An 11,747-nucleotide genomic window follows, 5' to 3' on the forward strand; every position below is an offset into this window, starting at 1 on the left:
CTGTCAGCGAATGGAATAATTTATTCACCAACCTGCCTCACACTGGCCCACTAGGAGTTGACTGAAGAAGTCGATGAGACAGTTTCGTGGCCACCGGAGCCTTTGCTGCCTACAGGCTAGTGCAGGATACCCGTGCCGTGCCTGCTCGCTTGTTTGCGTAGCTTAGCACTGTTGTGTCGCTGTAGGGACACTTGTGCTAGCTGCGCTAACGTTAGCTCAAGCGGAGAGAGTGCGGGGTAGTGACAGTCCGGCCGGAGGCGGGGAGAGTCGCGAGCTGCGAGGTGAGACTGTTATATTTTGATGGTGGTTGCTACCCTGTTGACTACGCGTGGCCATCTGTTAAATGGTATCACTTTCGTGAGTGTGACTCACGATTTTAGTGGGGTTCGGGCAGCAGCATATCGAGGTGGGTACTTTGGTGCTTGTCTGGTAGCGCTTTCTGGCCGGAGTAGACCGTAACGTTTACTCGACGTTTCAATCTTCTTGGCCCGCGATAGAGAAGCTAAGAGCTAGCTTGCTAACTGGGTAACAGTGCTAGACGGGGACTCCTAAACTTTTCAGGTCAGCAACCCCTGTGTAGACACGCTTCAGATACCACATTACAGATGTGATAAGGGTGTGAGCCAAGAGATTCTCTGTATCTAAAAAGATGAATTTTGTGTATCGTTATTAGGAAATCACAGTGGAATGTAAAGGGTTATTTTTTTTAACTCCCACCACATAGGTATAAATACAGATACAGGGGCCCTTGGATGTGCAAGTGCCTGGACATCCCAGGATGGCTTGAGCATATTTTTGTTGTAATATTAGCCAACTTATGTTACTTTACTTAACAGGTGTGTGTGTGTGTGTGTGTGTGTGTGTGTGTGTGTGTGTGTGTGTAATGACAACAATAAGGAGGCATCATGTTTAAAGCAATTTTGTTCACCATATCTAAAAGAATGTTAAGTTTATGACATGAGTTTTCCTTCCTGTAACTTCTCTGTCTCTTTTGTTTCTCAGGTTCAGAAAATTACTCCCCCCCCCCCCCCCCCCCCCCCAAAAAAAACCCCCAAAACAAAACAACAACAACAAAAAACTTTCTATGTCTTCATCAGCTCTGAAAATCAAAAGAGATGTCTGTTGATGAAGATACTGCAAAAATGGGCAGTCCACAGCCTAGCTCGACGTCATCTCTGCAGCTCACGGATTGTCCTGGAGGTTACGGTGGTGTGTCTGTGATGATGGAGGGAACTGCAGCTACCCCTGACTTTGCAGCTGCTTGCCCTCTTCTGGGCACTGCTGCCTCGCCAAAACACACCAGCACAACTGATGCGCTCACCCTCGCAGACAATGCTGGACAGAGAGCCAGAGGGAACGAGAATAGCATCAATCGCAGAAATAGCTTTCATCATTCCAAACAACAACAACAACAACAGCAGCAGCAACAACAAACGAAGCTAACAAAGCGGCGCTACACTGCAAATTCTAGTTTCAAGCATCCTTCATCTGGCAAACGGAGACGAAGGGCCAACTCTGAGAGCGATTCTGTCCTGCCCACCAACTTCCTCTTGGGTGGGAACATTTTTGACCCACTGAATCTCAACAGCCTGCTGGATGAGGAGGTCAACAAGGCGCTGAATGCAGAGACTCCCAAATCCTCTCCGCTGCCAGCAAAAAGTCGAGACCCTGTGGAGATACTCATCCCCAGGGACATCACAGATCCACTGAACCTGAACAGTGGGATAGCTGACAGCAGCTTTTTGGCTTCTCCCTTCAAGAGTGGAGGAAGGAAGAGACACCGCAACAGGCACCATGGGGGAGGAGGAGGTGGTGGAGGTGGGAGTGGTGGCGGTATTGGGATTTCAGCCACACAAATGAACCTCTCAGAATCAGGAAAAAGTGAAGTTAAAACAGGTCCTTCTGTACCTCTTCAAGGTACCTTAGCCTCATGTTCTGCACTAGAATCCAACAACGAATCCGGTAGTGTTTCTAGTGTCATGGCAGAGTCCCACGAGCACACAGATTGCAGCTCAGCAAGCTGCAAGGAGGAAATGCCACCTGCATCCATGGAGGATTCCACTTCAGGGGCACCATACCAGCACACAAGTAGACGCAAGCGAAGGCGCAACTCGGGCAAAATGGAGCCCCCTGTCACCCATTCTACTCCGATTGGCAAGTCGGGACCTGGAGACAGGCATTTTGGTGCAGGGGGAGCAAGAAATTCCTTTCACACACCAAAATCTGGTTCCAAAATAGGCCCTGGAATACGCCAGCACCAGCAGCCCCACTCTCATACAAAGGAACAGCAGAAGAAGTTCCAGTATGGGAATTACAACAAGTATTATGGATACCGCAACCCGGGCTGCAGTGAAGACCCTCGTTTACGTTTGCTTCGTCCCGAGTGGTTTAGAGGTAAAGAAGTACTGGATTTGGGGTGCAACTCAGGCCATGTAACGCTCTATATCGCCAAAATGCTAAGACCCGCCCGCATATTGGGCCTTGACATTGACAGTGGTCTGATACATGCAGCTCGTAAAAACATAAGACATTATCTGTCTGAGCTGCAGACCCAAGAGGCCAGGCGAGCAATGCAGGGCAAAAAGACTAGTAAACAGGAGGAGACAAATGGAAACGCGAGTCACACAGGCACAGAAAAAGAGCACAACGAAGTCGAGAGCAGGGACGAAAATGGGAAACCAGTGAAAGCAGAAAGTGGCCCTGCAGATGATGGAAATGACAATGAGTCGTGTCACACGGATGAGATGGAGACCCAGAGGCAGGGCAGCAAAACAGAGGAAATGGAGCAAGAAGACTGTGATTCACCCCCCGCTGATCACTCTGAGAGCTGCTCTTTTCCTGTATCCCTACGGATCTCCAGGGGTCCCATTGCTGCACCCCCGCTAACACAAACATCCACGGTGCAGCCTGGGGAGTTTCCTTCAAATGTGTCCTTCATCAAGGTAAGAGAGGATTTTTTTTAATTTATTTTTTCCCTTTTGGGAATATGGCTCAGATTTCTGTGTTGCTGCATATTTTAAGCCTAGATGGCAAATTCAAAAAAATTAGACACTGTGTCCTGCTTTATAACGTAATGTTAGGGTAACTGAATAAAATGTAAAAATGCACAAAAAGGTGTGTGCATTATGAGAACTGACCAGCCTCTCAAGAGAACTTGATGCAAGTTGTGCACACACTTCCTCTCACTGTGAATTTTTGTTTTTCTTCCCCACTATAAAACAGATATATATATATATATATATATATATATATCTATATCTAAAAAAAAAACTGACCTTTGCATTTTATTATTGTCACATTAGTTGAGCCGTGGCTAAATATTAAAAGGTATTATGATGAATCCATACAGTAATTGGTTGTAAAATTTATTTGCATAACACTTATCAAAACCAGCGTTGTAAAATGCTTCCCAAAAAACAGAGTAAATGAACTAACTAGGAGGAAATAAAAAAAAAAAAAAAACCAAACAAAAACAATGTACACTACGAGTTAAAAGTTTGGACACACCTTCTCATTTAATGGTTTTGCTTTATTTTCATGACTCTTTACTTTGCGGATTCTAACTGAAGCCATCAAAACTATAAATTAACTCGTATGGATGTTGTAAATGTTGTAAACAAATAATGTGAAATAACTCAAAACATGTTTTATGTTTTAGATTCTTCAAAATAGCCACACTTTGCTTTGATTACTGCTTTGCACACTCTTGGAATTCCCTCGATGAGCTTCATGAAGCTAGTGCACAACCCCAATGATGGTCCCAACCCCATTAAGAAGGAACGAAATTCCACAAGTAATCCTGACAAGGCACACCTGTGAAGTGAAAACCATTTCACGTGACTACATCATGAAGCTCACTGAGAGAAGGCCAAGGGTTTGCAGTGCTGTCAACAAAGCAAAGGGAGGCTACTTTGAGGAATTTGAGGAATTTATCTTTTTTTTTCTTTGCTACATAATTCCATATATTTTGCTTCATATATCTGATGACCTCAGTATGTCTCTACATTGTTGAAAGTAGTAAAAATCAAGAAAAACCATTTTATATATTTTTTGTTATATGTTAACCCTGCATTATTACTTTGGTGTGTGTGTGTGTGTGTGTGTGTGTGTGTGTGTGTGTGTGTGTGTGTGTGTGTGTGTGTGTGTGTGTGTCAGTCAAACTATAGGCTCCCTGAGTTTTAGGTAACTGGTGATTTTGAACTAATAGGTAAAAACGGCAAAGAGCAATTTAATATTGTGATATAATAAATATTATAGGTTCCATTAAAGTGTCTGAAATCAACTGTGTTTAAGCCACACTTGCTTTTGCACTCTGCAGTCCTTTTATATGTATTTGTTGAATGGAAAAGGGGAAAAATACATAGTTTCCAAAGGAAATTGATAACTGCCTCTTCTGTGATAGTGGAATTGGATATTGATAGCACACCAAAATAATGAAGTTGTAGATTAACAATTAAAAAAAATAAAAAAGGCAGAAAAGGTGTTGTAATTGCAGGACAGTCTGAGCAGTGAGCTATCAGAACTTTTTTTTTTCTGTAATTTTACATTTATTTATTCATGCTAACAGATTTCTTTAATTTACTACAGCAATGTTTCTTCTTATTGTGTAGAAAAACTGAGATGTGTTGTTAAAAGTGTGTTTCTTTTTCTTATATTAAGATATCGCTGGGATTTTAAATGTCTTTACATTACCAGTAGGAGGGAGTGTTACTAGTCCAGCCCACTTAAAATCAAAGTGGGGTGCATGTGGCTGACAATGTAAAAAGATTTTATCAGTTTTATCAGGATGTCAGGTTATTAATGTGTTCTTCTACTTTTATCTTTTAATGCTGGTTGAAGATTAGCACTACTACTACTTTCTGCCAGTGGAGGTGCATTGCTTTATACCAGACACTGGTAAAATGAATGGAAATATATTTTAGGGCAGTACCCTTCTGAGATTTTGATGAATTTTTCTTAGTTACTAATCGGAACATTTAAATATTAAAAACTAAGCTTCATCTTTGAGAGAATTTTTTTTTTTTTTTTTTTTTTTAAAGAATGTTCTCAAATGTGGGCAGTGGGTTTATTTTACGGCATTAACAGTGTACTAAACACTGTAGATTTTGGCTTTTCTGTGACCCACAAAGGGTCACAGGAAAATACATATATATATTATCAGTGTTCAAAATAGTGACTATTCCCATAATGCTGTTCCCCATTTCCTCAGTCAGATCTACTGCTTTTTCAGGGCTACTGATCTAAAATAAATAAATAAGTAAAATATCAAAGATAGCACTGACCAAATAGCCATGTTCGAAACCCCAGATCAGGACTTTATAAATGAATGATGTCATGACGGCTGTTTCCATCTTTTATATACAGTTTTTGATTTTTGACCAAAACTCAACAGGTAGAAATGTGAGATTGAGATTCTAGTTTGGGAGGTTAATCAGTTTCCAATTTCTCAGCAGTGACCAGCTTCAAAAGAAGTCTGTATTGGATCCATGAAATTGAATTGCACAAGAAGGGCCTATTTTTCTCACCTCATCTCTTCTCTCCTTTAGGCTAATTATGTACTGGAGAGCGATAATCTTCTTTTGACACAGCGACCAGAATATGATGTGATTCTGTGTTTGAGCGTCACTAAATGGGTCCACCTGAACTGGGGGGACAGTGGCCTCAAGCGGCTCTTTAAGAGGGTCTACAGACATCTCCGTCATGGGGGCCTTTTCATCCTGGAGCCACAGCCCTGGGAGTCCTACGTGAGGAGAAAGAAGCTAACTGTAAGAACCTGAGATGACATGGTTGACGTTTGTATTGCTGGAAGACTGTCTGAATATAAATCGGTCATTTAAAAAACCTGGTTGATTGGCTGAAATATAACAAATGTTCCCTTTTTTCCCCTTGCCTGACAGGATAATATTAGCAGGAATTATCACAGCATCCGTCTCAAACCTGACCTGTTTTCGTCATATCTTACAACTGAAGTGGGCTTCACCAGTTTTGAATACATTGGGCCCCCCAAGTGTTCAGTAAGAGGTAACTACACAATGATTTGTCAAAGCAGATATATTCTCAGGATTGTATCCAGCATTGTAGTTTGCTGCCATGTTCATCTTTATTTATTTATTTATCTATCATCCTGACAGGTTTTCAGAGGCCAATCTATGTATTTCACAAATGACTGCGCCTGCCTTGAACATCATTGAATGTGAGTAGCCTAAACCACCATCATACATTCAAGCCAGCCATCTACACTGGACTACAAGGAACAATCTGAAACCTTGAAACCGTTACTCCGGCGTTTGATGCTGAAGATGAATAACAGAAAGGAAAATGGGACCAAAAGTGGAATGACATTTTTTTTAAGGATGCAGACTGTCAAAGAGAAAGATGTTAAAGTCCTCTGTGACTAGAAAATATTAAAAGTGTGGAGTAAACTCTGATAGGACTCCATGGGTAACCTGGAACAAAACTCCTAGTTTGGCCTGAGTGTGGAAGAGGTGTTCATCTGCTCAGATTTCCATGGTGGTCCATCTAGTGGTATTGATGCCCCCAGTTTGATCCATGGCCATAACTTGGGTTGGAATATCTTGGGCCATATCTTTACTTTCAGGAAGTTATTCTGTGCCACCATATTTCTATATCTTTTACATATTAGGATTGGACGATGGGAAGTCTTATCCAATTGGTCGCAATCACCATTTTTAACAGGTGATAGATGTTATATTCATCAACTGTATGTCGCGTAAGCAAAGCTGCACTATAATGCATACAATGCCATTGAAGAGATGATATTAAATCTTTTGAAAAGTAAAGTGTTTTATGCTGTGCAAGACACTGCGCACAATACTTGTGAATGTAGCCCCCCCACTGTAACTACTGAAGACTTAGAAATCCTGCCTTACCTGTTAAATATATGTTTAAACCCTTGAATGCTCTTGCGGCAACCATATAAGCGCACATTTGTTTGTGATGATTAAAACAGTTACACACGGTCAGTCACTGAGACAGTTTAACACTAATGGCCTATGTGTTTGTCCCATCTTCCAAACCTAATGCGCACAGTGTTCTTTGCCTTGTTTTTTTAATTAGCTAAATTTTGCTGAATTCTCTTTCATACATGTTAAATAGTGCTCAAAATTTCTTCATGTTTTGAATACGACGTCAGAAAAAGCACCTACATCACACAAAGACCTTAACAAGTGGAAAGTGGGGTGTCTGAATAAATAGAAATATAATGAGGCACAGTGGGGAAAGGTTTGCTAAACAGCCAAAATAGCATCCAGTTAAATTTGAACTGAGATGGTGGGACATCCATGTTATTATTCAGCCCACAAGGACTATTTTAAGTAGATCTGTAGCAGGCAGCCATCTTTTTTTTCTTATATTTTTTCTTAAACAGTTAAGCCATAGCCATACCTTATCTGCTGTCTCCAGTGTCCTTCATGAGGTGCTGACTGATACAACTGAGCGTAAAATTGAGGCAAAGGCGATTTGAGGCCCTGTGGTGTCATCAGTCCTGTATAAATCAGAGACATTCTATTTTGTGGGTCTGTTCTCATGCTCATCCAGTAGTCCCTTGAGCCCCGTGTTGATTTCTAGTTATTCTATACATGTAAGCATAAACAAAAAATACTGGAAAATGAATTGTTGCTTTAATATTGTTTTTATTTTGTTGTATTTTTTTTTTAAACCAAATTTCAGTATGACTATGCTTTTTGTTTTGACAAACTTCCATTTTTTCTGTATTTTATTTATTTTATTTTATTTTTTTCCTGTCATTCTGTTGGGGCAGATCACACCCTCACTGCTTTTAATCTTTGACCAATAAGGCCTGTTCAGTGTTTCCCAGAGATCTGGGTTCTGTTTGTGATGGTGTTGGGGATGGGTGTCGGGTGGCAGCGTTCAAAAGAAGCTACACACATTTTGTCAATGTGCTTCTCAGTAAATATTTTAACTGACCAAGCATCTCCGGACAAATAAATAGCAGACCATCTCCAGTGAATTCATTGTCTTATAAATGAGCCTTTGACCGCCACTGGTCCTTGCTAGCTTGCAGTGGATATCTGGACAACAGTGACTACTTTCCTCATCCCCACCTAGACAGTGTTGATGGAGCCTGAGAGGATCAAGCAGCTGAATGATATGAAAGGACATTAAAACAGAGACTTGGCTATCAAGTCAGGTGGAAGGGAAATACAAGAAGGCAGTGGCTAGCTAGTTTACTTGTAACTTGGCTTTTAAAATTAGACTGTTGACGATTAATTTGTAATCTGAGTATTAAAAGCTGGTGATCTCTTGAGTGGGGGAAAAAAACAATAATAGCTAAAAAGAGTCCTCAAATATACTTCATTGACCTGCCCAAGTAATAACTAGGTGTGAGAAACACTGGAGGTACAGGTATTCCTTGTGTTTGCTTTTTTAATTGGTTTCCACTGAGCCCACCCATCTGCAACCTTTCGTTGGAAGAGGCTGGCACAGAAAATCTTCCTTTCATGTGGCTGGTTCCGTTACGGGTGCGATAGTGCAGGCGATGATGGACGATATGTTTCTGTTTTAAGTGATCAATGTAAATAAGTTTGCAGATTTTGTTCATAATGGCCTGAGTCGTTTATACAGTGTTTTATGGTTTTCTTTTGTTCTTTTATAATGTTTGCTGCCAATTTACAAGTGAGTCACAGTCCTTTTTTTTTTTTTTTTTTTTTTTGTCTGGGGGAAAAAAAAAGACCGGTAGCTTTGTATCTACAAAAAAGTATGTACGTTGCAAAGTTCAAATTTTTATTTTGCATTGTTCTGCCCTGGCAGGCACATTTATTGTTAGGCAAGTTGTTTGTTTGTTTGTTTGTTTTTTCTTTTTTTTTTTTTCTTTTTTTATAAATTGTTTGAAAGATCGTTTGTCGGTGCACTCTCTCATTTCACTTCATTTGCCATGTTGTAGACGTTTAAGGTTCTTCATAATAGAAAGTTTACTATTTTTCTTTCTCCCAACAAATTCTCCAGAAAAAGTTGTCAAAGTATAAATTGAGCAAGCAGAATACATTGTGAATTTCTGCACAATTTAGCCTCAAGCTCAGTTGGCATATCAGACAGAACACCAGATCACACCTTTCTCCTGTGCTAAGACAATCGGACTCTCAGGCCCACTGCTGTACTTTCAAGGGCATTTTGCTTTATGCATTATCAACAGCTGTTTTCCTTCTGGCAATCAGCATTTTAGTAGAACAACAAATTGTTATACGCCTAGGTTGTGCTTTGCCACCTATGTTTTAATATTGCACCTTACCGTCTTAGCAGTGGTGTCTTACAGATTTTAACCCAGTATGCCTGACTTGTACATCCAGGCATCCAAGTGAGAGCATGTCTTTGCTGGAAGTATGAAGTTACATGTTGTCATATACAGTGCTGTATAAAATTTCAGAATCCCCTTGAGGTTTTGCACAATTTGTATTAATTCCTTCTTCTGGTTGGTTAATGACATTAAATCATACCAAAAATCCGGAATAAGAGAAGTTCAGTTTTACTAGCTTAAAACTTATAGTGCTCAGATCTCTTATTCAGGTTATAGTAGTAAACAAAGACTGCCTTTTGCTTTGTTCTAGTGGGCAAAAGAAAATCCTCTTAATTGGAATACTTTATTAAATCTTCACTGTATTAAAGCAAAGAAAACCAGAATAGTTTAATAATAAATGTAATAGGATCTTTAAAAAGTAAAAACAAGTGAAACTGTGAATTAAAGTCTTTTTTTTTTTTTTTTTTTTTTAATGCACATTTAACCCAATGAGTGACATGTGTGAACTTGACATGTGTTCTTGGTTTTGTGAGATGCATTATTACAGATTACAGTTATTTTGCTGTAACTGCAGTAAAATTGTGGTGCTAATTAATGTCTACATCATATGTATCTGAGCATTGTAAGATTTGAGCAATTCATTAATTTAAATTAGCAACAAATTTAAAAAATCTCTGACCCAGCTGTAAATTATTGCTTTTAATTTATTAGGAGTTACAGCGTGTAATCAAAAACTAAATACACTAGGTTAGATTCTAGGTAAAAGTTGATATATAGCCAAAGCATAATTTTTGACTGCAACATTGTATTACCTCAAGGGGAATGAATTTTTTTTTTTTCATGGCACTAAAATTCACCTAAATGTTGAATTTGCACTGATATGAAACATGGTAATGAAAGTAGTTTAGTACATTTTTTTGCAGTTGATGTTTTACATGTACCTTCATAGAATCAGTTTTCTGGAAAAACTGATCAGTATAACCCCCTCTGTCAGGGAATGTTTTACATTTCATGCCTCTGAACAACAAGCTATATCTGAATGTTTCTGTGTTTAACATTTTAACTGATTAAACTTTGTTCCAGATTTGTTGGTTCAGTATTTGCTTATGAGGTATTAAATATGGAGAGGTTTTTTTTTTCCACATCTGTTTACTTTTTTTTACAAAGGTTTCTTTGATTAAACATCAAAACTTTCACACTGGTTGTGGTCTACCCATAAGGTTTCTTACACTGAAACAGCCTTCACAGCCTTTCTAAAGGCGTAGTGGCATTGAAGAAAGTAACATGTTAAAGGGAAGTTGTGCACTTTCTACCAGATCAAAGTTATTAGATTCACTAGAAAAGTTATTTACCAGTATGCTGGAGCTATATAACCACAAGAATAATAGTGTCATGATAGCTGTGATATCAAATACATTCCCAAACAATCAACTAATATTCACCATGGTATTTGAGTAACTGGAGAAGTAAATAACAGTCATAAACACAAACGGTCAAAGCTTTTACTGTTTCCAATAAGACTGAAAAGGGGGAAAAAGAAGAAGAGTGAAACTCATACCCAGGAGTTACTAATCAGATGCACTTGATTAATTGATCATCAGGAAGTGTGAGCACCTCTATAATAACACACGTTATTGGTTTACTGGCCTTGATCTTTAGGTGTGTGTGTGTGTGTTAACACACTGCTGTTGTTTGCTGTGAAAATCCCAGCAAATTCATCCTAAAGTTAGACTGTAAATCCTCAGAGAAAACTGCATAAAATCCAAGAGCTACATCTAGGACTCTACAGGCCTCAGTTAACATGTTAAACTAGGAATAGAATAACTTTATTATTTACATTCATTGAAAATTGCCTTTGGTCTGCCAAGCCATAAACAAATCAATCAAATCACTTCACATCAACACACATTCATACATACCCACACATAAAACGTTGATACAACAAGAATAAAAACACCTTTGACCACTTTTTTTGTTAGTTAGAGGAATCCTTGCTGTTGTCCCGAGGGCATTAATTCAAAGTCAGAATCAAGAGGGTGTTCAGGGTCAGCAACAATAGACCAGGCTTTCCTCCAAACAGTCTGATGATACAGCTTATCCAATTAAATTTGTTGTCGACCAGTAAGTTTTAGAGATGGACCAATCCGATATTACATATCGGTATCAGTCCGATACTGGCCTAAATTACTGGATCGGATATCAGAGAGAAATAAAAAATGTAATCCGATCCATTAAATATCATGAAATCACTTCACAAAACTTGTGACATGGCGTAACTCGGCTCATAACCTTAGCAGTAGGAGCAGTATGCATCACGTGATAGAGCGGCTGTGGCTCGCCAGACTTGTCGGTGGTCTGTTTGAGCATTTGGAGCCTCGCTACCAACCCGGCATTTCATCTCCGACAAAGTTATCCCAGAGAGAAGTAAAGCAAGTGTGTAAGTTCATCTCTGAATGTTAGTAAATCATTCCCG

The 11,747-nt window shown here is 39.4% G+C and overlaps 1 protein-coding gene across 1 annotated transcript; it reads left to right on the forward strand.

Annotated features, from left to right (window-relative positions):
* Window positions 1-1,071: 1,071 nt before the first annotated feature.
* mepcea (methylphosphate capping enzyme a) lies at window positions 1,072-8,643 on the forward strand. Its single transcript, XM_085363678.1, has 4 exons — window positions 1,072-2,942; window positions 5,547-5,765; window positions 5,898-6,021; window positions 6,132-8,643. The coding sequence occupies exons 1-4, from the start codon at window positions 1,116-1,118 to the stop codon at window positions 6,164-6,166; spliced, it is 2,205 nt and encodes a 734-aa protein (XP_085219804.1). The 5' UTR covers window positions 1,072-1,115; the 3' UTR covers window positions 6,167-8,643.
* Window positions 8,644-11,747: the final 3,104 nt, after the last annotated feature.

Source organism: Diplotaxodon limnothrissa, linkage group LG10 (assembly GCF_057381915.1).
Source record: "Diplotaxodon limnothrissa isolate DT_005_m linkage group LG10, D_limnothrissa_male_GT1.1, whole genome shotgun sequence".
Taxonomy (NCBI): domain Eukaryota; kingdom Metazoa; phylum Chordata; class Actinopteri; order Cichliformes; family Cichlidae; genus Diplotaxodon; species Diplotaxodon limnothrissa.